This window comes from Epinephelus moara, chromosome 1, assembly GCF_006386435.1.
Source record: "Epinephelus moara isolate mb chromosome 1, YSFRI_EMoa_1.0, whole genome shotgun sequence".
Lineage (NCBI taxonomy): Eukaryota > Metazoa > Chordata > Actinopteri > Perciformes > Serranidae > Epinephelus > Epinephelus moara.
The window spans coordinates 24,263,019-24,289,761 of NC_065506.1; the positions used below are offsets into that span (position 1 = coordinate 24,263,019).

General features: G+C 39.2%; 2 protein-coding genes across 4 annotated transcripts in view; one reads left to right on the forward strand and one right to left on the reverse strand.

Moving 5' to 3' along the window:
* Nucleotides 1-207: 207 nt before the first annotated feature.
* On the reverse strand, nt 208-20,207 carry mtmr10 (myotubularin related protein 10). Of its 2 annotated transcripts, none has more exons than XM_050045059.1 (16): nt 19,662-20,207; nt 17,888-17,948; nt 15,838-15,974; nt 15,005-15,077; nt 13,603-13,745; nt 9,863-9,956; nt 9,109-9,256; nt 8,271-8,358; nt 7,952-8,040; nt 7,523-7,653; nt 7,279-7,348; nt 6,677-6,747; nt 6,225-6,397; nt 5,958-6,128; nt 5,337-5,519; nt 208-3,375 (listed from the first exon to the last, which is right to left on the reverse strand). In XM_050045059.1, exons 1-16 carry the CDS (start codon nt 19,716-19,718, stop codon nt 2,764-2,766), a joined length of 2,301 nt encoding a protein of 766 aa, XP_049901016.1. In that variant the 5' UTR covers nt 19,719-20,207; the 3' UTR covers nt 208-2,763. The 2 variants fall into 2 exon arrangements, with proteins under 2 accessions (XP_049901016.1, XP_049901009.1); XM_050045052.1 differs by having other exon boundaries at nt 208-3,378; nt 19,662-20,206.
* A 4,674-nt stretch (nt 20,208-24,881) lies between these two features.
* The window catches only part of myo1ea (myosin IEa), a 72,416-nt gene continuing 70,554 nt past the window's right edge, over nt 24,882-26,743 (forward strand). For both annotated transcript variants that reach the window (XM_050054772.1, XM_050054781.1), the window contains exon 1: nt 24,882-25,161. In XM_050054772.1, coding sequence (XP_049910729.1) covers nt 25,159-25,161 — 3 coding nt within the window. In that variant the 5' untranslated portion in view covers nt 24,882-25,158. The remainder of the gene's footprint in view (nt 25,162-26,743) is intronic.

The window sequence follows — 26,743 nt, forward strand, 5'->3', positions numbered from 1 at the left end:
CCTGGGCCACTGCAAAGGCCTCAGCCTACATGGGGCTGACACTCTACTTGCTGAGCTAGAGGCCGCCCCGACAGAATGTGTTCAAGGGAGGTTGGCATGGAAGAAAGGGGCACACCCTGGATCGTCACCCAGCCACTGATAAAGATTAAGTGGTGTTGGAAAGACATCGTATGTAGCTTTGAAGTGAAAGAAAAACCAGAACACAAATTCATTTGAAAAATAATGTAATGATTGTTACTGGTACACAGTTGAGCCTCGACAGCTTCAGTGCAGTACCACTGAATTTAACTAGATTTACAGAATTGATAAATCAACAGTTTCAGAAAACTAAAGTTAAGTCAGATTTAGAATATAGTTACAAAAATGGTCAATCTTCCCAAAAAAGGCACAGGGGATGTACAGTAGCACTCGCATCCCTCGTAGATAACATTTTGCATAACTGAATAAATACATCTGCTGCTCATCAATATCAGACTGTGCCACAGTGACAGCACGGTCATCATGCAATTACAGCAGAGTGCAGCACTGTGAATTAGTGGAAGAACACATCATATAAATATCTCTCCAGAAAATATAAAGACTAAATCAAGGATAAAGGTATTTAGTACCATTAATCAAAAACATTAATTGGAAGATTTCAAGCATATACAGTATTTATAATATCTGCCAAAATTATATTCAACAACCACCTTAAAACAAACTATCCTATATATTGAGTAAAATGTGCAATTAATAGCATTTGGGAGAGCAGGTTGTCCACTCACACTATACACATCTATTATCAAAAAACACCTGAACTAGTTATTGCCAAAGAATCACGAGTTTATCCGAATATTGAAATCTGGGTCAATCTAGCATCTAAGTATCAATGTTCCTCTGTATAAGGACAGGTGCTGAGTCCGTCCAGTGGTCTTAAATTTAAAATTACAAAGATATTTAAATGCTGTATTGTTATTTTAAGACATTAGGATATCACACAGTGCTTGTTTCTCACCAGTTTTAAATGGCACTGGATCCATTTCCCCTGATGTATCTCAAACCACTCTCTCATTCAGCAGGTAGTAAACTTCCCAGACAGACACTTTTAAAAGGTGTCCAAATGACAAAGTCTTTGCAGCGCACTGGAGGTTCGCCAGGAAATTCTGATTGCACCATAAATACTTGTTAACGTCTTAATGCACTAACCTCACCGTCACCATCACTGCTTATTTTCTGTTATATTATTTCTCTCCACAGAGAAGCATTATCTGGAAAAATGTTACTACAAAACTAAGTGATATTATAGCTTCATACAGTATGTTTAACCTTTCCCTTTGTGCAAACACCAGGCCTTTTTCTTTAAATAGCCTGTGGTTATAGTTGACATCCGACCTCATTGTTATTTTATTCTGAAATGTCAAAATTGCACACATGATATATTTATGACACTTGGTATTTAGATGATTTATTGCTGGCTTTTTCCCATATGCTGCTTTGAAACCATGTCACTCGTCATCCACCCGTCACTGTCCAGTTCACTGGATCAGTAACTTAAGTGCCTGAAATTCACTGCGCACTAAACTAGAGACTGGTTTGAGTCAAAGCCCTTGTCTGTCCCTTTGCTTTCAAATATTTACCCATTCAGCTATGGTTAATATGTATAGCATCTCCTCGGTGCCTTACCAGAAGGCTTCTATAAAAGTTTAATAAAACCCCTTCAGAAAGAGAAGAGGGAATATCTACCACAGGTTGAAGTCCTCACAGCTCCACTTTGCCCCATCAGTATCACCTGCTTCATGATACTAAAAATAAAGGCCCTTTTATCTGCTTCAAAAATAGAGTAAATCTACAAAGACCCTGAAATCACACTATTTGCTGCTTACAGTGACACCCCAACACAGCCATTAAAATATGGGCACTTGGAGCGGAAAGCATTAATTTGTGCAAAAGGAGAAAAAAAAGCCCCATTACATTCAACCAGGCCAGATCCTCTTTGATTTTACCACGTAGTAAAATACTAGTTAGCAGTGTTATTTTCTGTTCCTCTTTCTGAAATAAAACTAGGTAAAATATTCTATTGTCAATTACTTTCCTGGAAGGTATAAACAAATTGAGTACTTGGAAATCAGTGTTCAGTGAAATGCATCATTGCTGCTGCAGTAAAAACGGGCATTTTCTTATTTCAAGCATTCCTACCTGGATTACATTTTTCTATTCCATTACAGTGGGGAAGACTTACCGACCAACGAGAACTCAATAAAAGGACAACTTAACTGACAGCACAGCTACACACATACTTAAATTCCAATTATAGCTTTAAAATGTGTATTGAATATTGGAGAGGAAGCTCTCAACTCAACATTAAAATATATAAAAGCACTCTTTGTGTGGGTCATACAGTATGAAGTAGACAAAAAATACATCTATAATAAAAATGCATTAAGTATGATGATCTTTCACAGTCAAAGGAGACCTCACAGTAACAACTCACTGGCCAATAAGGAGGATGTGCTTTGGTTTATCTGAATTCCTCAGCTGTAATGGACAATAATGGTTCAGTCCTATAGGGAACACCTCAGTTTAGAAACTACCTCAGCTTTCGATGCAGCAACAACGGTGCAAATTCTAGCTTATAAATTATTAAATCAGAAGTCAAAAGTTAAATTTTTCTATTTCTCATTTTCCTTCTTGGTATTTAAGAAAGAGGTAATAGAAAATAAGATGATCAATTGTTACACAAACCTGTGTTGAGCTCAGAAAAGTGAGCCTGAGCGCCCCACATCTTCAGACAGTATCATTAGCAAGAGTCTCTGTCGAGAGCCAGATCCTTGCCCCATTCAGAAATTTGCTAATGGGGGTCCCATGGATGCTGCGGCGACACAGGTTTCCCATTGGGGTGAAAGGGAAGGAGGAGGTAAGGAAGTCTGGAGGTGTAGGGGGGTCATATGGGGAACTGGCCTTAAAATACATCCTCCTTTGGTCTGAGAGGGGCCCACTTGGGCTGGGGAGTGGCGTGCTGCCTGGAGTGGGTCCCTTATATTGCCTGAGCTGGCGCTGTAGTATCTCAATTTCATCTACCAGTTGGGAGAGCTTGTGGTAGGCGGTGATGGGGCCTCCTCTGGGAATGCAGGCCTCAGGAACCCAGCGTAGAAAGTAGAGCTTCCAGAGAGCCATGTGTGAGGGCGTGAGCAGGGGAATCAGGAGGCCCTGCTGATCAACAGGCCGAGAGAACCAGTCCCTGAAGAAGCGCTCGGACGGGCTCTCGTCTTTTACTGGTGACAAGTAAGGCTTCAGCTCCGACACCAGAGAGCCCCGTCGGGGCAACGAATCCTCTCCACCCTTCAGTCCATTGCGCAAAGAAGCAGGCGTTCCTCGCAGTGTGGAACTGTAGGTTTTCTGCTGGAGGAAGAACACGATTCATCATGTTTAGTGAGGACAATTTAATCCTATCTAAACCAAGCTCACTTATTCCTGGTCCAATTAGTGCATTGCCACCTGCATTATAACATCCTCATGATCCTGAAACCTACACCTTAAGGAAAAAAAAGATTATTTTTTCCTGTGTAATAATTCACCTTCTGTGCATCTTTTAAAGTTGCTGATGACACACAAAAAAGCTGCCCATGAAAATCTCAGCAGCAATAATCAAAACTGCTGACTGGATGGATTCATGTCAAACATTTACTCCATCAGAAATTGTGTGCATTTCAGCAAAATAAAAAAAACTAACACCTACCAACTTGAGGTAATTGTAAGAGAGCAGAGAGTTGAGGCCACCTAATTTGAAATTATGCACACATCATTACTGATCCTAGTCTGACCTTGAGAATAAGAAGGCTGTGGTGTGGTGAGCACCTTAAATTAATTAGAAATCACAGGCACAGAGACAGCTGCACTGTATTTACACTCTGGGATAACTAAAAATAACATGAAGGCACAAATTCACTAAACAAACCTGAGGGCTTTACCACGAGGCCACTTCAACAGAGCCAGGATCTCTCTGTCTGAGCTGGCTCGACAAACCCTGAAGCCTCACTCAGAGATAACAGGTACCACGAAGGTGGTTATCAACTGTCTCTGTTAACCCAGGCTACTTCAGACTTTCTGCACGTTCACATACAACAAGTCAAACGATGCATTCAGGGTGTCATTTTACACGTTAGAATGAGTGATCGTGTGCTGCCTACTTCTGCCTTTGAAGAAAATTTTAAAGAAGTATTACAGTAAAAAGCCGCGCTGTTGTCTCAGTGAGGGCAAGAGAGGAATGCTGGCAGAAAACTACTAACTGTGCGAATTCACGTTATACTTCAGAACTTCGTACATTTCGGTCTGACACTGTCCCATAATGAAGGATACGTAAAAGTCACTTTAGTTTTGGACGAACCAAAGTGAATTTTATTTTACTCATTGAATATTATCTGTGACAAATACCAACAGACTGATCTGTTAGCTGTAATATACCAGCTGTGTAAAACAGACTTCAGCAAATCAGAAATTAGCATATAAACATAACCTTAAGTGGTAACGTTATGATTTGATGGAATTGTACTGCATTTTATATTTTATAGAAAATGAACAAATGAACCAGAAAACACTACACACACATTCAGTAGTTCAGTAAGAGGAAGAACAACCCTGTGAATACAGCAAAACCATATTCCTCCACCTATTTTCTGCAACACTGATATACTGTAAGTTCCTGTGTGGGGGAAAGAAAAAAAAAAAAAAAAAAAAAAAAGGGGCAACACTATACACACAGTAAGCACTTCTGTAATTGCACTGCTTCGTTCAGTGGTATTTATGTAACGTTACGGGTCAAGAAGTTGGATGAAGTGCATTTATAACACATTCCCTCAGCTGACAACCTGTATCATATATTCACAGTAATTTACTAAAAGGAGCTGTGAAAAGTGCTTTTTGTCGATTTCAGGCCTTGACTCAGAGCTTAAACTGGTCCTGACCAGGTTAGCTGTGAAGCATAGGTTACCATAGCAATCTAGCTAGGTTAAGAGAGAGCCACCTTCGTAGGACAGGAAACTCTGGCTTTAAACTCAAAATACCTTAGTAACCTACTAATCTCGCTTCCTGATACAGCCCTCTGGTCAACTGATGTGTTTGGGTGTGGATGTTTAAGAAGTCCTTGCACACTAAAAACTGGCTACATGTGAACAGGAAGGACTGCAGACTCTACGGCTTTCATCCAACATGGCTGAAAACCATCTACCTAAGATTAAAAGTCTATCCTGAATTATGTGTTTGTTATGTATCCAAGGTAGTAAAAGAAGAGAGCATACACATAAAACAATGTGCTGCTGCAACTGCTCCTATAAACTTGTAAAGCTCAGAGTGTTGTGTACCTTTGTGCGTCTGAAGGTTTTCACTTCTCCATTCTGAACGCAGGCCGCTCCTTTGCCTACGTACATGGGGTTGTTAAACAAGGTTTGGTCTTTGGTGGAGTACTGCTGCGACCAGTCCCAAACAGGAGGGAAATACACAACCTGGTCCTCTCCTTGAGGGATGGCTTTATTCTTGGCAAAGTCCTGGAGAGTAAACACAAGGTTATTTATACTCTAGAAGGTTTTTTTTTTTGTCATTGTGTACAGTAAGACTTAGGATGACTCTCCATGCAAATAAACCGAGAAAACACGACTGCCATAATTTGCTTTTGTCAAATCCAGTGGTTACTTTTCCAACCACAAGCTAAATGTTTTCTTATCTGAGTGCATTATACGTTGCAGTCTTTCCTGTCAATAATCTGACACACACAGAAGGAAATTATAGTCTCTGACATGAGATGATACCACAAAAACATGTTGCTTTGTCACATGCTATCATCTGCAATTATAACACATGCTTTATTCTTCTTGGACCACAGACATATGGGTTTTTACAGACATATGGACACATTCTGATAGATCTTATTTTTCATATTTAACTTAAATCATACAATCTTACAATCGCACGTGTGCATCTCTCACCATCAAGTGCTGAGCACGCTGTTTGGGAGAGTTGAAGAGGAAAGTACTGAAGAGTGGGATCCACATGCTATCACTCAGTACAGTCAGATAGGCCTCTGTGAACTCGAACGCTGCCGGGTACTGGTTCATCATCTGCCACACGCAGTCCAGGAACAGCATGAACAGTGGAGACTTGATTGAGAGAACAGAGAAAAACAAACAAGAAGCATAAGTGCTTTGGCATTTCTTTTAGATCTGTGAGGGGGTTATTTACTGTCAGACAAATACCTCCTCTTTGTCATTCTTCTTTAAGTGGTTGCATCTGTCCAAGAAGCGATGGCCAGCCATCACCCACTCCTTCTGCACCAAACTCTGAAAGCCAATGAGGCTGCGATAATGAGGATCCAACATGAGCTGCACCAAGGAGGACACTACGCAGGTCAGGTCTCTGTCTTCCTCCTCTGTACAGGTAGGGAAAAAAGAGGGAAACCAAAAGCATGAACAAGGTGTTTGCACGGAAAGCACTTCCAATGGCACTGCGATAATATGGTAATGATTCTAATTTGTACTCTAGCAGGTGTACAACATGTTTGATGGATTAACACACTTAAAAGTTCACTATGCACCATGCAGTTCAATGCTGTTGCTCTGCAGCTTCCTGGCTTGAAACTGTTCAGCTTGACCTCATAATAACATGGACTGATGACTGATGACGACAACGTAAAAAGTGAGAGTTTTACCTTGGAGAACGACTGAAACATTCTTCCCATCCAGGTGGTACACAATCTCAGCTGAGTGTTTCAGGAAAGCCCTTCAGTCAAACAGAACATAAATGATTTAATTTTAAGTAACCAGCTTAGCACTCACAACTTTATACTGCGTACTGCAGAAAAATGTCAGTATCTTGGCAAGATATGAATAAAAATAAAAAATATAAATATAATTTTCAAGTCGCTGTGCTTGTGACTAATGGCCCAGACGACAGTGCCATCACCATCCCATTGATTTCAAGGCTGAGTAATGCATGCTGTAACACGCTGTAACTCGTTTCATGAGTGTATATTCACACAACAACAGTATAGAAATAAGTGCAAAAAATGTACTTCAAACACAAAAGTATTCCACAAATTACACAGTAACTTATATATAATGTGTAAATGCAATATCCCTGCTAAAAGCAATGCAAAATCTTTATCCAAGTATGTTATGTTCTAGATGAAACTGTGAGGGGAACACAAACGTTGTGAACGCTAGTAAGACATTTTCATTTTGGCTCTTTATAGACTACGATGTTTATAAAGATTATGAAGAGCTGTCATTCAGTGTCAGGGTGTTTACATACCTGACGTACTCCAGCCACCGAGAGTTTTCAATAGACGTGAGCCACCTCTCCTCAGACTCCTCAAAAGGATCTGCACAAAATCAGAACAGTCAGACACTTGTATACCTATAAAACCATACACAAGCATGTCGAGAAATCCTTTAATGTCCACTTGAAAGAAACATGTATCGGGATATATTTCACACTCAGTGAACACTAACAGTGGTTCTCTACTGTAACTGTTGAAAGAGGCAATGAGGCTCACCTATGACGCAGATCTGCCTGACTTTAACAAACGCAGTCTGGATGTCCTGGATGTTAGGGAGATACTTGTCGAGATCTGACCGGACTACTTCACTGCGCTGTGGGTGGCTTTTTGTGATGGCAGTGAAGACCCTACCACGACATAAGAAAGACATTGATGACATTGATGGGTTAGAGAGGTCTTAACACAGCTGTAGCATCATCTCAGCAATACATCGGCTTTTTATAAACAGAACACTGGGAAAATCAGTTGCATTACCAAAAAAAGTGAGAAAAAGAAATGTTTAGACCATAATCTCAACACTTCTCATTTCACTGCTGCTGTTGAACATCAGTTGGCTGCTACTGAGTTCCAGTGTAAAAGAATAAGCAGAAACAATATATTTACTACATGTTTTCAATCTGAGTGAAGCAGAGGAGTTTGGTGTACCTCTGCTCGATCTTCTTCTGCTGCACTGGATCATTTATGCTGGCCATGCGGACAAGAGCACTTCCATTTGGGTGATTCCAGCACCAGATCTACAAGGAGCAATGAAGATAAATCAGTGGGCAAATAAAAACGATGCTGTGATCAATTAAACTGGATGGTTCTTGGAATTGACAGAAAATTATTTAGTCCATTGGTGATCCTTGAATGTGCCACTAAAATAACATTATAGGCCTAATAATACATAACTGAAAGGCATGAGGTATTCCTGAGCAAGGTCTGACACCCAGCAGACAGTTAATGGAGATATCAGGATACTCACGGGGATGCGCTGATCAGTGAAGTATATGGAGTACTGCTTTAGATCCTGATCTGCCAGAGAAACTGGGACCACAATATACTCTGGAAGACTAAAAAGAAGAGTTGGGGAAAGACTGGTGTTACACAGGAATCAAACACAAGACAAAATCAACAACAGAAGAATCTAAGAAAACCCACAACTTCTAGATGTCAGAAACTGACATCTTAAAGCAGAATATTTACATTTATTGAACACTGTATCTCTTACCAACGCTTCTCTTTCTCATATGAATAAAGTTTGTTGCTTCATGCTGACATACCATAATACTGTACTAATGGTACAAAAAGCCTTGGTTGATGTACTGTAAATTACGTCTTAGCACAAGATTCGTTTTAATATCTAAGCTGGTGAGCATCTTTAGCAGGGAGTTTTTTGTGATTGAGGGAAAACTGAGTCAGAGCGTACAGTAAGTATTGTTTTAGCCCCATGTGAGGTGTACAGTGTGGTGCAAGCTACTATTATGCAATTTTCAGTCTTCTCTCAAATTCCACATAAAACACTGTACAATCCTTACTTTGAAACCAACCATGATGTCACCACTGAACTCAGATGAATAGCACGTATTGTCCAAAACAGACTCGCATGTTACACTGAGACATTCACAGAAATGTTTCCTCGTGAAGCGAGGAAAAAAGGCTACCAGTGTAAATACACTGTCTTGCCAAAACATACCAGGTATGAGTAAAGGGTGAAATTTAGAGTGTCTGTAACAACTAAGACCAACTGAAGGAGCTACAAACATGCTCTGCCTATGACGCCCATCATAAATTGCCAACAACAGACAACGTGAGCTGAATACCTTTGCGAGATGGCATAACTCTCATTGATGGAGCACACCCTCCACTCCGATGCCCCTGTTCTCTTGATCTCCCGATCCCAGTCCGATGGACGGTCAAATATGGGGGGCCGCAATCCTCCTCGAAGGGCGGAACCATTGACTCGCTCCGCTGGAAATACAGACACACTTTGAGATTATTTCTGGCGCATCATGCAAAGAAATAAGTAATAATCCCTCTCAGTCATCACTTATGACGCACTAGTAGTGTATGGAGGTGTATTTATCTGCAGAGTCTCTGCCTGTATTATGCTATTTTGCTGTGTTCAGGATGTTTGCACAGGTAAAGCAGGAGGTGACACAAAGTAGAGTTGTTTCAATACCGATACCAGAATCAGAAATGCCTCTGACACTGCCTAACATGTTAGATTGAGTACCAGCAAGTATGCTAGTCTAAGCACTGATCTGATACCACATAATTTATTAATAAACTTCTAAAATACTTTCAAACCTGTATAAAACAGAACTGACCATAAGCAGCACACATCCAAGAGGAAGTTATGGAAACTGTGGACACAGCAAAGAAAAAATGCAAGAGGAACAAGACTAAACCTGAGGTTGGCTTTCACTTTTGCTGGCTATACTGTTTACAAACAGCAACCGACAATCCCTGCATAGTTTACCTTTAAACATGGATTAACAGGGAAGAAAAGAGTTTCAAACACCATGCTGTGTCTTTACAAAGCAATAGAAGAAATATGCCGTGCTGTATGCGTACCTTTAGATTCATGGTATCGCCGCCCTTGATACTCAAAGCCAAACAGCAGTTGAAGATCAGCTGGGTGGGAATAGTGGGCAATAGCAAGGCAAACCTTAAACAAAAAGAAAAGTGCTTTAATGGGACATACAGTATAATATAACAGAAGGACAGCTCAATGGAGGAATTAATTAAATAAAATCAAGGCAGATTAGGTTTCATCCCAACCATTCAGCCTCCAAACCCAGGTTCACACATATTCTTTGACCGTACAAACACAAGAACAAGTGAAACCTGGGAAAGCAAATGTTTAACTGACAGCCTCCAGTGCTCTGGGTTTACAGCACTGAATCTCCCTGTGGCTCCACTGGAGTCACACAAAGCAGTCCATTCAGTAGTAAAGCTGTGAATAACATGAGAGGACACAGAAAAAGTGTGTGTGTAGACAAGGCTGCTCCCAACTCTGTAATTTCCTATGGCAAAATAAGCTATTATAGGTTGGGTTAATTCCATATGTCACAAAGAGAAAAAAAGAAAAAAGAACTGAGCCCCGTTTTAGGTTCACACTGTAATTACGTACATGGTGTCCATAAATAAACTCACAAGGAGTGAGGGAAGGCAGACTCATTTCTATTTCTGCTCTTTACATATCATCCTACCATATTCTGTTTCTATGCAGCAGGGTACATTAAATAAGGTGAATACTGCATTTTAAATAAATTAAATGGAGACTTGTATCACTGGTTATAAACCTGTACAGTACAGTGCCATACTGGACTAATGTTGTTGGCCAAATGTGCTGCAGGTATGTGCTGTGGAGCTCCAAAACCTACACAAAAATTGCTCCCAGATGACTTGAAAGATCAGACATGCACATTCACATTCATGTACATTTCACTGGCACACTGTAAAGAGATATACAGCTGCCTGACTCCTGTAGTGAGACAGCAGGGAGCCAAGAGCTCCTAAAGACCTTTGTGCATATAATTCCCAAATACATATTTATTTCCAGGACTTCTACAACTCCAGATACCACAGTGTATTTAATGCAACATCTGTGCTTACAGAGCGTGACAGTGCTGAATGTTTGTTTTGTTACTCTTGGCTGCATTTTGAGTTGGTTAAGTACACCTATCAAGCAATCACATGTTCCCAGAGCCTGGCAGGTTCTGTCAGTCGTGTCTGGATGCTAACCCCAGATTCATGTAAACTCCCGTGGGAATTAATATTCCATGTTACCAGTGACCATTTAAACCCAAACTATTATCTTTCCCTAACCCTAACATAGTGCTTTTTGTGCCTAAACCTAACCAGACTGTAACCGTAGCATTCTTGCACCATAAAACAGCGAGGCAAAAATATTTTAAGTTGCCTCATGAAAGTTTAGCATATCTAAAGTCACCATCTAGCAATGACTGGTTCTGTCCAAGGTGTCAACTTCCTGGTTTGTTTTTTTTCCCCTAGAGAGGATTTGAAAGTCTTGGTAAATTCAGCCAAACCTGAATAGCTGCTCATTACCACAACAACTCACTGCTACACAGCTGAGTAATGTACCAAGGAAGTGCTTGTTTTTCTGGCCTTTAAGATAACATTACAGTTGGTGGCCCCACTTTATCTGCTTATTTAATTATTCTAGGATTACAGTGAAAGCCTCTACATGTGATTTCCTTTAATTTCCCTGTACAACTATCTTCTGGAAACACCTCTAGTCAACCCCAAACAATCAAGACATTATATAAATATACACCGATATTGAGAAATCTGATTTGTTAGCTGAAAATACATCATCTTTTAAATCTATGGCTACAATACAAATATCACTGATTTACAGGTCCCTCAACTGAGCTCTAATCTGAAGAATGAAACATCTGTCCATCTAATCTCTCTGCGCAGGAGATGAGTCAGAGTCACGCTGCCAGTTGTTTCTACAATCAAGATCATTCTCAGTTTCCTTCGCCTTGAATGAGCATTGTTCTCAATGTCTCTTATTCATTGTTTGGCTAATGGCCACGATAAAAATGCCTTTTGAGAGGCTAGTCGTTTCTATTCAGATGGAGGGTGAGAGAGTGGCACATCAAAGTTTGTATGATATAAATGTCCTTGTCACTGAGGAAGTGGTCATAGCACCGAAACTGAGCGTGTGTATGTAGTGACCTCACACAGTCAGGAAAGGAAAAGTTTGGTCAGCAACAGCTAGCAGTGAAACGGGCAGGGGAAACTGAGAAAAGAGGAATGAATGAATACTTTGCAATTAGTCATTTGGAGGTATGGCATTAAGAATGAAAGCCACGGTGTGCAGAATCTTATGTGATTCTTTCAAGCTGTTGTAACAGCAGTTTTCTTCGCACAAAAATTAGCCGATTGTTTACATTCAGCCCATTCACCTCAGTGTCCCAAACCCATTCTCATTCCAAGGTCAGCAAATACCCACACCCCTTCTGTGTCTCATTGCTACGCACAGGCACCCTTTAGCGTCTATGTTTGACGCACAGCTGTCCTTTGGGTGAAACATGTTGTTTAAAATATAAAAGTAACACACACGGTTAATTATAATGAGGTGCTGATCGCTGGCAATAGACTTGACTGTAGAAAACAAGTGGCTCCGTATACATTTCATTATTTTGAGGACGCCTCGGCCATTGGGCCTTCTTCAAGATCAACTTCTTCATACTGAGACACAGGTACACTGATCTGTTTATCGCACAGCTGATGATGATTAGATGATCATGCTACACCATTAGGTTGAGCAAATCACAGTCACATACTCAGTCACACAGCTGACAGTGGTTAGATTATCATACCACAGCATTACGTTAAAGAATGCTGTAACACATGATTATCGTACTGAATCAGTTACAGTTAGGTCTAGGCACCAAAACCCCTTGGTCAGTTTTAGGAAAGATTATTTTTTGGGCTAAAATAAGTACATTTGTTACAGGGTTGCTTTTAGATGTAACATAACAATACTAAGTTACGTGAATGACATAATGATGTGATGCCTGCATGTAACATTACGTTAAAAGAATGTTGACTTTTGTTTTCACACGGGACATGAACTGTGGTCTCCTCGGTAAAAGTCCTGTGTTTGTTTGACACACCCACCACCACTCCCTTCTACCCTTCACAGACTTTCTTCATCAGTTGCTCTAAGCATCAAATTTTGTATCTAACTTTTTTTTTTATGTTAAAGGGCGATGTCTTTGTTCTGACCTGCCAAGGGACTGCAGATGCTCAGCTATAATTCGGTGCAGTGCATCATATGGTATCGTTTATGTTTTTAACTGTAGGTGGTTCCTTTTAAATAAATAAATAAATATTGCCATGATTGGGTTTACACTGGAGTTAGCTGAAAGCCCAGCGCATCTCATAAAGATGCTGAGGGGTGCCTTTGGCGTCGGTATCACATGAAAAAAGGCGTGGCAAATCTTCAGTATTTGATGACCTGGGAATGAGGACGGGTAGGTGTCCCTGGGTCACATACATTGGACAAGTGAGGCAGCATCATGCATTTTTTAATGCAACCACTGAGGGTACCACAGTCACAAATGAGAAAAAGAAGGGGCTTTAAATTGCAGTCAGGATATTTTTTTGTCATTTCATATATTCATTTTACTACATCCATTTAGTCAGCTCATGACCCACCTGGACCTTAAGTTGATGTGAATATGACAAACTTTGATCTGATATTTTTAAAAGCGTTTCTTAAAAGGCCACCATCAAACGACTGGATCTGATGTAGAACAAAACTCAGCATCACTTACCTTTTTGGCGCTCTCAGGTCCAGCCTCATCAAAGCAGAACCTTATGATGCGCAAGTCTTTGCAATAGAGGATGAGCTCTGTCGGGTTGAATTTCAGCTTCTGGTTTGACCCCAATACTTTCTTCTTCCCCTTCGTATCATTTACTGGGAGGAACAAACACAAAATATTATTGGAACTTCCTCAAAGTCAGAAGCCAATGCTTTGTGATGTAAGACTGAATTTGAAAGCATCCCCTCTGGACTTTGTGTAATTTTCAGAATTTCACACTGTGTTTGATAGTTGTGGAAGTTAATATCAGATAGATCACAGAAACAAGAACTTAGCATTTAATAACAAAACTAGAATTACTGCCTTGCGTTTGTATGCCTTGGCGAAACAGCCAAATTGCAGTTATACAACAATGTCTGTCAAGACTCATGTAGTCATGGCAGCTGACAATGCTCCAAAAATGGATGTTGCTGCAAAGAAGCTTCATATTCTAAAACATGGAAGCTTCTCACACATCTTCCCCCCAGCAGCACAGAGGATCTTTACAAACACCACGGTTTCAAGATGGACACCCAAGATTAGTTTCACCAATTTAGAATCAGTATAAGGCTAAAAATCATTTCAGATGAGGATTACATACTGTGTTCAAGCACTAGCAGTCTTGCCCAAATTATACAAAACACACTGATATTTGATTGTTTTATATTACCCAGTGCTAGGGCCTTATCTCATTCCTCATGCTCCTGTGCTTGTGCAAATCCCATAATGATAGTGTTGTCTTCAGTAGCCCAGATCAGACAGGTCAAAAACAAGCTGGATAAAACAAAGCCCCATGCTTCATCACTGTAGCACAACAAACCTTGCTCCGGGCATTTGCCCTTGCAGTGTCAGCAATCGACAGCAATGAGATACATACACAAGGCTAATCCCAGCCAGGCTGCACTGCCACTAAACACTGCCTTAGCTGTGACCTCACTTGTTATCAGATTGCTGACCAGGAAAAAGCAACAAACGGGATGAGTCAACCAGTCTGTCAAAGATTAATGAGGCGCCCATCAAACTTTAATTGTGATTGGAGATCACTCTTGTAAAATGACTAGGTTAGGATGCTAAGTGTTTGTTCTGAAACAGCTGATTGAGTGAGAGATTAGACTTCTGCTAAATGCACTTTAACATTAGCTTGCTTTTATTTATTTAATACCATTAGGGATTTAATAGTTTGCGATATTCTGGCTACTGATAAGACAAAATTATAAAGTATGTGATAAACATTTTGGCTCTGCTAACAAGAATTCCACATGAGGAAGTCAGTAGGTGAAATTCTGCCACCCATGAAAAGAAAATCTGCGGAATTTATTAAAAAAAAAAAAAAAAGTTAAGGTTTGCCACAGATGTCATGTTACACCAGACGTACCTGTCACTACTTGCTCCAGACAGGTGAGGGGAATGTCATGTTCTCCAAGCAGGAGGTGGGACAACTGGGACCTCTGTGGTAAGGGAAAAACAACAAAAAATGTATGCGTGACATCTTGTAGACATTACCCATAACACTGAAATATTATCCTCTTATATACCCCTGAGTACATCCAGTGGATGGCCTCAGACTGAGTCATGATCAAGTTCCATTTTGTTATTATGGCAACAATCTGCCACATAGCTGGAAATGACGTCTGTTCTCTCACTTCTTGTGCGATATCTCTGACAATGTAGTGCAGGAAAGTACACAAGTTTTCCTTCCTCCTAGCCAGCTGCACTGCACATACAAACATGGTTGTGGAAATACAAGCATTTAAGCTTCTCGGCAGTGTGCTGATGGCACCAAAACAAAGCAGATACAAGAGATTTCAGCACACTTACTGTAGATCTGTGAAATGTTTCTTATTTTGAAGGGGGGCTTTCGTTCACTATAAAGTGAAACACCACATTGACCTAAGTGTGCAGTGATCTGATGCTTCCGGCACCTTAGCAAAGTTTCAGCTGGGTGAAGCAGTGATCATCCTGCATTACAAATATAAAACTAAAACTGCAGCCATGGCAGATCATCGTTTATTTCAAGCCCAATAAAACTTAGACACTTTTAAGCACTGTATGAGGAAGTTAAAAATGTGGTTTTAACAACTATGGTATCATGAAGACAGAACGTCAAACAGATAGCCTTACACTATATCTTTTATCTACCTCTTCTAAGAATAACTAAACATTATAACAGCACAGTTTGACTTCTTTAAAGTCAGACTACTCAAATACCTGTTTAGAAGGAGCATCTTGAGGGATGAAGGAGACCTTAAAGTTGGTGCATATCAACTTTCCCCATAGGTCATCCTGGCTGCTTTCAGCGCTGATGCATTTCCTCACAAAGTTCACCTCATTAACTACAATCTCCCCTGGGGACAAACAAACAAGAGACAAAAATAAGATGTGTTAAACCTGCAGTCTAGTAGTTCATACATAAAGTGAAGATTAAGATGAAGATTAATTAATTGGTTTGGCTTTGAATTTCTGACGTTATTTTAGAGTCAATCTGTTACAGATACTGTTGAAAAGGAATAATGACAACCTGACAAGTACAGAAATAAATACTAGAAGAAATTAACTCAAACTTTTACTACTAATACATGCTTATATTAATATCAAAACCAGCTCAAACTTCAGCTACTCAAAGCAAAGGATTTCAAGCCTGTGACAACTTCAGTGATACATTTTTTGACTATCAAAAAGCACAGCAGACACTGTATAACATATAACATTATTTTCTCTAGAAATCAACAGCTATGCAACCAAGCAGGAAGCTGAGGTCACTCATACATATCTCATCTCTAATGCTTTTCTCTAATAGTAGTACGGATGTGAAAGGCTGTGTTGCAAAAACCAAATGCAAATTCATTTTAAAAAGCCGGTGCTACTTTACTCAGTTTCTGTTAGGCAAAAAAAAAAATCTAAATAAATAAATAAGCCAAAATTCCCTGTATAAAGTTTCTGTGATGAGAAGTGGGGCAGTAACCCCCTATCAGTTCTGCTAGGCTATATGCTACATAGATTGAGCTTTAGACTGACACTGCATGCTTGTGTGTATTTTACGAGTAACATGACCCTTATCTCTTAACATGACCGAAAACAATTAATGTTGCTGTAAAAGTTGCCCCAGGGATTTTTTAAAAGATGAAGGCTGGGGCAGCAGGGTGGAGTCCTACAGACAGAGTAACATCAAAGGGCTGCCTGACAGCAGCATGGAGCAGATGCACAGTCAGTTCAAAACAAGTCGGCTGGTCATGAAACTTGTTCGTCTGTTGGGCTACAAAATCAGGATGCGAAACGACTGACAACCTTTAAGTGGTAAATGCTGCCTGGGAATGGATGGAAAGTTTGTTTTACCAGCCATTTAGTAGAAACTCCATTAAAATGTTCATGTTGACCTCACTTTAAAATACACAGCACTAAGTATAGCAGGTTTGCATATGATGTTTTTCCAGTGGCCCTAAGGAAACCTTAAAAGATGTATAACTGACAAACAACTTATCTAAGAGCTATCTTACTTTTATAGAGGACCTAACTGTACATTTACAGTATGTCAAAGAACACACAACGTCACAATTCAAAAGGGTGTGTCGAGCCACTCCCATGAGGCTCCCAAAACAACTGCCTAGACCTGCACCAGAATAAATCATTGAAATGAAGGCTTTCTTGCTGCTCCAGATAGTTAACTAGCAACACTTTCAATGTAAGTGCCACAAAGGGAAAGTATGAGTTGATTGACACAGCTTGACATAATTAATGACTCCATATTTAAAATCCACTTTCATGATAGTGTTTTACAGCAGTTGTCTCATGTAAAAAGGTGACTTTTTACAACTGAAAGGTTGAGACACCACAGGCACAGAGAGGAACTGTGCTGCAAAGGGCACTAAACTGCTGCTTGTGCAAATATCATTGGCACGGTGATGTTTCTAAATCCTTGTGAGAGGATGCACTTGCATCATGAGAAAAAAGCAAAAGTAAAACAACTGAACAAAAGCATTATATAGTGCCTGCACTTTTAACAGTTCAAATTATGGTGCTGCTGATCAACAAATATATTGATGCTTGAGAGACAATTGCACTTTGCACTTTATATATTTGCACTCTTCTCTTATTTTATTGTCAAATCTCCTAATACTTTTAGTAGGGAGTGTCTGAGTTGTATCCCTAAAAGTGATGCTGTCAAACGCTGAACAAGAATGATTATGATTATGTACAAAGCAATAACTAAACCTTTTTGTGATGCAAACTATTCTAAGGATAAGACAGAAAGTAAACTTACCTTGAAGTAACTTAGGCTCCAACTTTTTAATAGGTGGTTCAATAGTTTTCTTCACATCAGTCTAGAGAAAAAGTATAAGCAACATAAAAGTTAGTTAAACACTAGCTTATCAGGTGGCTAATAAATAAATGGCAATAATGTGTCATAACAAGGTGGAGAAGAGTTAGAATTTACCAATCAAATGTGTCCTTGTGTTGAAAACAAAGCATGAAATACAAGTTGCTTCTAAGTGTAAAACTGATTTAAAAATAAAGAATAGACTTGTGATTGGGAATCCAGGTTCCCATCACGCCATATTCTTTGTCACCATAGGGCCACATTAAACATCCTGACAGCTGTTATGATTTGTTTTGTTGAATTAATGGTAAGCAACGCTAAGCCTGGTGCAAGCTGTTTACAGAACGAGAAGGAACTAAAGATACACAGCTGTCAACTATTGCTATTAATACTGTATCCCCAGATACTGCTCATACTTGCATATACTGTGACAGCCTATAAGTGCAAACACTTAAGGGCTGTCGCTGTATGACACAGTCATGAGTTTTTCATCGCTGGCCCTACTCCAGCACAGTGATTTCCAGTGAATGAATGACTATGAGGTTAAAGTGCTGAGCGAGAAGTGTTTGGGGTGGAAGCGAAGGAATCATGGCTTTTTTTTTTTTCCACACTTGAAGTCATGTTTAAATACAGTTTATCAGCTCTAGCTGTAAATATCCATAAGTTAAAACGTAAAGTTAGCACATTGACCTTAAAGTTATTGCCTTATTTAAAATCCAGTGTGCAGGAGTACACAGTCAAAACAAAAAATACCCAGAAACAAAGACATGAAACATGAACTTGAAATGGTCTGAGCATATTTTGTTAAATAAGCAAAGCACTGCAACTTCCCAACATAATATACACCCCTCCTCAGAAAGTGTAAAAGGCATTCATTACAACTGGATCCTGATTAGGTGCATGATAAATGTGCAATCACTACAGTGTTTCCTGTGTATTTAATCATAGCTTGCAAGTATTCATTTGGATACAAATTGAGGTAATCACAATGATTTTTGGACACAGATTACAATTTTGAAGTGGTAACCAGGATCAGAGCATGCCTGTGACAATACGATGATGAACTAAAATACAGTCACTGATGCATTATTTCTTAAAAACAAAATGGCAATAGCAAAAATGTTATCTGAATACCAAACACTACCCAACACTAGTCTTGACCTTGCCTGCAAAAACACTGATTACGTGTAGATTGTTGCACCAGCCGCTGTAAGCAAACTGTGACTTGCTGTTTTGGAGAAGTGCATACAGCTGTAGGCAGTACAAGGCAAGTATGAGCCCATACCTACACTGGGTGCCAAATTAGAATTGTGTACCTTTTTCAAAACAGTATCAGATCCAACACACAGGTTTCAATTCTCCAAATTAAAGAGGAGTTTGGAGAAAAGTCTTGCTGTTTCTAGCAAGTGAGATTTCACATGACATTAACTTTGAAGACGCCAAGCAGAGGCAAGCTGGTTAAAAAGTTTCTGCACAAACTCTTAAATATTAAAGCTTCTTTTTAGTGTTTGATGGTTGCTACCCACAGCACACAGACTGACCTCATTATGGGACATATGTTCTTCTAATCTAGACCACACGTCAAATTTTAATTTTCTTTCCGCCACACCACAGTCACGGCAACTTCAATCTAAATTAATTCATTATTTGACACTGTATGCGACCATCCGAGGTGAAAAGTTTACTTTGCTGTTATCAGTCACAAGCAAATACATACCTGCACAGGAGGAAGATAACACTTGAAGGTTGGTTTCATGGGTTTGACAGAAAACATTGTTTATGTCCGCCCTCTCAGCGATGTTCCTAAACGGGCGCTTGGCTGTTGCCAATGGAAAAAAACAACCCAAAAGGAGCCTTCAATAAAGTTCAGGACAGCCCTTAGCTGAGAAACTCCGACACGTCCGTGTGTAAAATATTCATCGAGACAACCTGGTCAAGCGACGGCACTCCTCCATGTCGATGAGCGGTCAAGTAGCAGAGTAAGCTAGCTGGTTGAAAAAGTTGACAGAAGTTAACACTGAGACGTCGGCGTTAGCTTGGTGAGCTAGCTAGCATAAAGTACTACATGAAGTTTTTAAATGTCGTCCTCACGCAGAGATAAAACATCTAAAATAAGTAACAGGCGCCCGTTGAGTGTCTACATTTTCTTTCCACCTGTTACTGTGTTAGTTAACCCCCGTGACTTCCTGAATGTCTAACTAATTCAGCCAAACGCAGTACCTGATGCTGTTAAGGACTTAACGGCCATGTTTATAAAGAGCCGAGGTCCAGCCCTACTTCCGGGCTCCGCTGCTGGGCTATATTTTTGTACCGAGACTTTTTTTCATCAAACTTTCTGAAAAACTAAAGCAGGACACCGGTGTTATGTGCACCTATTTTAACCCAAAGTGATTTATAATACTGTACGTTATGATAAATGTTGATAATCTTGTCATTTGAAATATAAAACAGCGATTATCTTGTTAGCATTCATCAAGTACGCCACCCATGGACTACAACTCCCATGAGATGACAGAATTAGAGGCTATGGGCGTGAGACGGGTCGGCCACCGTCGGTCAGTTTTTTTGTTTTTTTTTTACTTTTACAGAAACTTTATTTTTCAAAACACAAACTGTGGGAACAACAAAACCGCTTTCATAACATTATAATTATTTAATTTGACACACTGACCAGATAAAACTACATTTGATAACATGGCTACACGCAGGCGCAGGGCCAACAGAGCATTTTCAATCGAAGGTCACATGAAGAAAAGTTTAAGAAAAAGCAACAACACTTATATTATGAAAACTATAGGCTGTGTGTACGCATATCTACCTATCTATCAATTTCTAATAACGTTAGTAGGCTACTTCTGATTATTAGTTTAAGGAAATTTGTTTTTCAAAATGCCAAATTTAAATCCAACTTCAAACCTAACACATATTTTAAAACAAATCAAGTCATGTTTATTTGTCACATACACAAATATACAAAGTACAATTTGGACTCAAATTCGTTTGTGCCTTGCTAACTAACAATAATATATACAAAAAAACAGAATACCTTAGGATAAAACAAACAACAAAATAAGGAAATATTGCAAAAGAAACACTTTAATATCATATTAATTATATCAGTACATTTTAGATAAATAAATCAGTGAAACAATGTAACACAATAACCATGAATGAGTTTCAGAAAAATGTAAACAAAATAACCTATACATATGCAATGTATGGCAGATGCATGAACTGTAATTATGACTCATAAATTATGTGTAGTGAGTTATGGATAAGGGGACGAACAAAATTATAAGAACTGTGTTCACTTTATGCTGATGCTTAGGCAAAAAATATCAGCTCCTAATTCAAAACAGGATGTTTTAGGTTGAACTTCCAGCAGGAATACATTTACTTTAGTTGTCTATTCTATGCACTAGGTGGCACTACAGATTCATAGAGCATTTTGGCTGTATACTGACAAAGTGTAGAAGTGTATGTCCCACTATATTCAGTTAGTATCAAGTTTATTCTCACATAGTGCAAACTCTCATGTCAAATTAAACTTACCAAGTAAAATGCAAGACCTCAAACATACTGTATAGGAAACTGATTATAGCTAACAACTTTCCTGCATTTATTTTTTCTCCCCTTTATGCTGTATTTAGCACCACAGTAAGGTAACACACTCAGAGAGCAGTCACAGGAGACAGTGGCAGGCAGATGTAAAATAGTCTTAATTGTCTGTCAGGTTTAATGGCAGGCTCCCACAATTTGATGGTCTGGCACAGGAGAACGTGGCTGGCATTTATACTGGGCCTTGATGATGTAAAGAGGAACAGGTGTGCAGGCAGGGACAGGTGATAAACAGAGGAGAGTGATTGGAGGACAGATGGGTAATGGGACAAGCCTTTTTCATTGGAGACATTCTGACTCGTAGAAAAAGGACATACAGTAATTAAGGGAATGATGGCTGAATTCAATTTAGTTTCCTTTATTTCAGGTTCCCTGTATTGTGCATGCTGGCTCACTGTCACTATCAGTGGAACACTTGAATGCAACAGAGCCATTGGTAATGTTATCAGTAACACCTGTGCTTTTCCTCCTATGATAAGTCAAAATGTCTGCTGCAGACAGTTCTCAAAGGATATGAAGTTAGCATTGCACAGGTGCAACAGACTAGAAAATTACTGGGATCGTCACTGCTGCCTCACACACACTGCTTCTGTCCGTTCAGCCACACTCAAAGCCAGCTTTTGCAATTCAAATCGACTGCTGATGCATATCAGCTCAATTTGAAATGCATTTTACTCAAAAACAAATGTTAAAGATACTTCCTAAGATAAAGTTTACATTTAAAATGATCTTTGTATGCTGGAGTTGTATCCTGCAATGTCCACTTGGTGGTGACAAAACACTGCACAAGCAGCATCACCAACTCTCTATGAATCATAACTTATTTATCTGTTATTCATACATGATAACAGCTGTCTTTGTTTGCTCGAATTACTTGCCACATCTGTTACTGTCTGTCATTACAAGTGGAAACACTGTTTTTATTCAGATTCATATGACTAATACTGTGCTGTAATATTTAATACAAGTGAGTCCCCAGATTCACATTATTTTAAATATTTATCTTAGATAAAAAAGTAGATTTAAAATGAGACTTACATATGATTACAGCACACACACACACACACACACACACACACACACACACACACACACACACACACACACTACTGTGTGTACTGCACACAGAGGCAGCCTGTTAGACAGGTTACACCCAGAGTCGCCTCACCGCCCATCATCATTTCTAGGCGAGCCTCAGTCTGGCTGGAGACTGGTTGTGAGAAGTGGATACCAGTGCCACCCATGCACTTCAAAAGAGGTTTCCTTTGAGAAAGGCTTTGAGTTGCATTTTTATTTGTCTGAGGAGGGAGCGGTACTGAATTACTGCACAGAATTTGGGGATTACCTTTTAAAGTAATTTATTAATACATCAGTTAAAGCCAGATAAAAGATAAACACTGTTATAAATCAAAGGATGTGAAATGGATATATATCAGGTTTACTGAGACCCTGGGATCCCCCGTGTGTGTGTGTGTGTGTGTGTGTGTGTGTGATTTTTTCCCCATTCAACATGTAAAAAGGAAAATATCTCTAACACTGTTCTTTTTACATCAACTGTGATACTGCACAGAACATGGAATTATTTGTGTATTGGTGTATTTGTGGTACGTGTACTTAAGTATATGTATTGTGGTATGTGTAAAGTGGCATATCTATTGTAGTAGATGTATTGTGGGATATGTTGTGATGTATGTATCGTGGTGTATGTACTGTGGTATGTGTATTGCAGTATGTGGATTTGTGGTATATGCATTTAATTGTGCCTTCCATGTTCACAGTGTATTCAGAATCAGAATCAGAAATACTTCATTGATTCCCGAGGAGAAATCATGATTTGTTACAGTTGCTCCGATGTATAGATTAGAGAATTTAAGTAAGTAAGAATAAGATTATGAAATAAAAGTGTGTAAATATAAAGCAATAAATAAAATAAAGTAGAAATGACGTGCATTAAAATAACATTAACTAGTACTCGTAAAACTAGTACTCAAGATATAAGAATTGAAATATTAAAATAAAATATATATATATCGTCATTGTGTTGAGGCTGTAAGTGTGAAAATTTAACAACAATATGTACTTTAGCAGCATAAAACAACAATATTATTAGAGTACACATAAGAAATATGTATATGTATTGTGGTTTTATGATGTTTAAGACTGCATATTTTTAATAACATATTAGGTCTACATTTAAAAACCCAACTAGGGACAAGAGTTGAAAATTAGCAATTGCTATAAACCCTCTGTGTAACACATCAGTATTGTTCCCTGTGCCCTCCTGAGACCAGAACTTTTGTTTGGTATGCTTTTTTTAATTTTGCATTTGGGATCAGTAGGACCTGATAAGTATAAAAAACTAAACATTGCCAATGATAATTAAGTCCTAATGTCCTCAAACGAGATGATAATAAAGCCCTAATGTCTTCAAACCAGTACTTCCTAATTAACAGCATCTTATCTTGTTACTGTTGCTAAAATTGGTCAAATTTGTTGCCATATTAAACTACAATAATTATTAATCATAAATAAACAAGTTTCAACCACAAAATTTGATCAGGTTTTGGACCTTGTCCGCTTTTGGACAAGGCTGCCATCTTGTTTTCACATGGATTAGTGTATTGTGCTCTCACTACCACCAGATGGGACAAGAAGTGTCCACGATCGAGGACAACAGGTTTAAGTTAGGTAGAATAAGGTCATGTAAACCCAAAATGTGATGTCCTCTATGAGGATGCAGGGTCTCAGGAGGGTATTGGAACTGTGTTAAATTGCATTGTCCCCATCTTCTTGTTTGATTGCTGTTGTTGCTCTCTGTTAAGCGTCTTTGAGTAACCTGAAAATCCAATGTATTATTATTATTATCATTATTATTATTAATAATAATAGGTAGTAGTAACACTGAAGTTGAATTTCACAGAACATAAAAAGAGAAATGTGCATTAAGTTTTGATAAATGTTGGTATAAAGAATCTAATGCATGGTTGCTATGCACAAACAAGAGAGAAAGGCATGTAAAACAGTAAAAACCTATTACAGGAAATGTGTTTTACTGTTTGGTTTTTACAGTGTAACTACAGTAATGCACTTCAGGATGTACAGGAGCTGACAGCACAGGCTGTAGGTGAAAGAGTTTGGACTGTATTTGAGCCTATTGTTAGGAAGTCCCAAAGTTGCGCATGCCCAGTTGTTGTCTCAAGTACCTAATGAATATTTAAGTGTATTCCGCGTGCAGCGCCCTTTGATTGGACCTTCTGGCTCCGTTTCCTGTGTTATGTTTTAGAGCCGACTTCTCAGGGCACTTCTTCTCCCTGTAAATCAGCCTGTAGCTGTGTGTTTGAACACCACTCTGCTGCTGTCAGTGTAGGACTCAGGTCTGTCTCCACAATGGACGGAGGACACCGCTGAGGATCCATGTAGCCACGCTCTCTGGACTTTATCGGGAGTATCTTCTAGAAACTTGGATTATTCCTCTGTTTTTTAGGTTTTTAAAAAGTGTTTTTTTTTAAACAGTGTGAACTTAACTGAGGTTCGCACAGAGACGGGATCGCGGGGAATACGACAGGGAAGACTGCGTGTTGTGTTGAAGGCAGAGGATGGTGAGTGGTATTTACACTGGCTGAGATATTATGACACAGTTTAATTATTACAGTCATTATAGCCTAAATATTTAACACATTTAGCACTGATGCTTCCTTAATGGTCTATAGCTGTAAAGAAACACATGTATAATCAATATATTTTAAATTTTATAATTCCCAAATATTAATAGTATCAGCTCTGTTATTATTATCTTCACACTTTTTCCATTAATTTAAATTTAAAACTCCAGTTTCTGTGACTTTAATGACAAATTGCTTCATTGTTGTGTTATTGTGATAAAAGCTGCCTTCTTGGTGATATTAGTTGGTACTTCTTTTATTACTTCAGGTCCACTTTTTGGCATTATACTGCCCATATTGATCATCAATCTATAATCAGTCTGTCTCACTCTCTCATCCTTCCCAGTCTTCATTCTGATAGTCCCTCACACAATCATAGACTTTCTATGGTCTAGATTTAAAGTAATTGGACAGCACTGACCCTGACTTGTCTGAGTGACACCCACAGAGATGTAATGTCACCTAAAGACATCACATAGATGCATCAGGTGCAGCCCTTGCTTTAAAACTGGTTAGTCTTGGAAGATGAGGCAGCCAGGCAGCATGTGTCAGGTGGAGTGTGTGTGTGTGTGTGTGTGTGTGTGTACATGAGTGCATTACATGGAGACAGGTTTTTCCTGGTTACTGAATGCCATCCCTGCAGCAGACACGCCTAGAGCTAAGTTATGGAGGAGGAGGAGGTCGTGTGGCCTTGTCGTTGTGTTTTGGCAACAATTCCTCAAGCCACAGACTTCTGTAGCAGAATTCCCACTTTGGTTGTTGAGCATAATAATACAGCTGGGATGCAGCTTTTTAGCACATTTGTGTGTGTCTTTGGTGACACGGCTGCTTCTTTGTTATTGGAGACGTCACCTTTATGTGAAGGTGATGTAATTTCCTTCAAGAGCACAGCATAGAAGTTAAGGAATATGAAGAAATACAAGCCTTTATATAAACAGAATAAATGAACATCCTTAAAGTTATGAGCCTTTTGTCCCTGTACAGTGTGCTCAGGGATCATGCCAGCCTCAAACCTGTTGCTTTGTTCACATACAAACAATGTCTGCTTGAAACAGGTAGGACTGAAACCTGTTAGCATTCTGCTGGCCTAAGTGTTGCATTGAACCTGTAGGTCGGGTTGCCCAGAGACAAACCCAAAGGACCAAGGTTACATAATATGCAGCCAGCATGATAGAGAGATTTCACTTGAGTGTGGATGTGATATATTCCTGCTACATTCATGCTTTCATTCTTACACACTCTTAAAGTTGGAAGTATGCCTTAATTTTTAGAGAGAGAATGAACAGGAGCTGTTTTCATCTTGTGAGTTAACTTGAAAAACTCTCCAGCTATGACAGAGTTAGGAATATAATGGTAAAACTTAAAGGGACAGTTCACTCCAAATCAAAAAAATATATTTTCATCTTACCTGCAGTAGTATTTATCAGTCTTGGTTGTGTTGGTGTGAGTTGCCGAGCGTTGGAGATATCGGCCATAAAGATGTCCGCTTGCTTTCTAATATAATGGAACTAGATGGCAC

Bases quoted from the DNA above. Each gene is read 5' to 3' on its own strand.
- mtmr10 (XM_050045052.1), bottom strand. From the start codon at position 19,718: ATGTTTTCTGTCAAACCCATGAAACCAACCTTCAAGTGTTATCTTCCT. The intron at 13,746-15,004 runs GTACGTCTGGTG...TGTTCCTCCCAG, and splicing joins TCTGGAGCAAGTAGTGACAG to TAAATGATACGAAGGGGAAG. The intron at 6,129-6,224 runs GTATTTGTCTGA...CTCTCAATCAAG, and splicing joins AGAAGAATGACAAAGAGGAG to TCTCCACTGTTCATGCTGTT.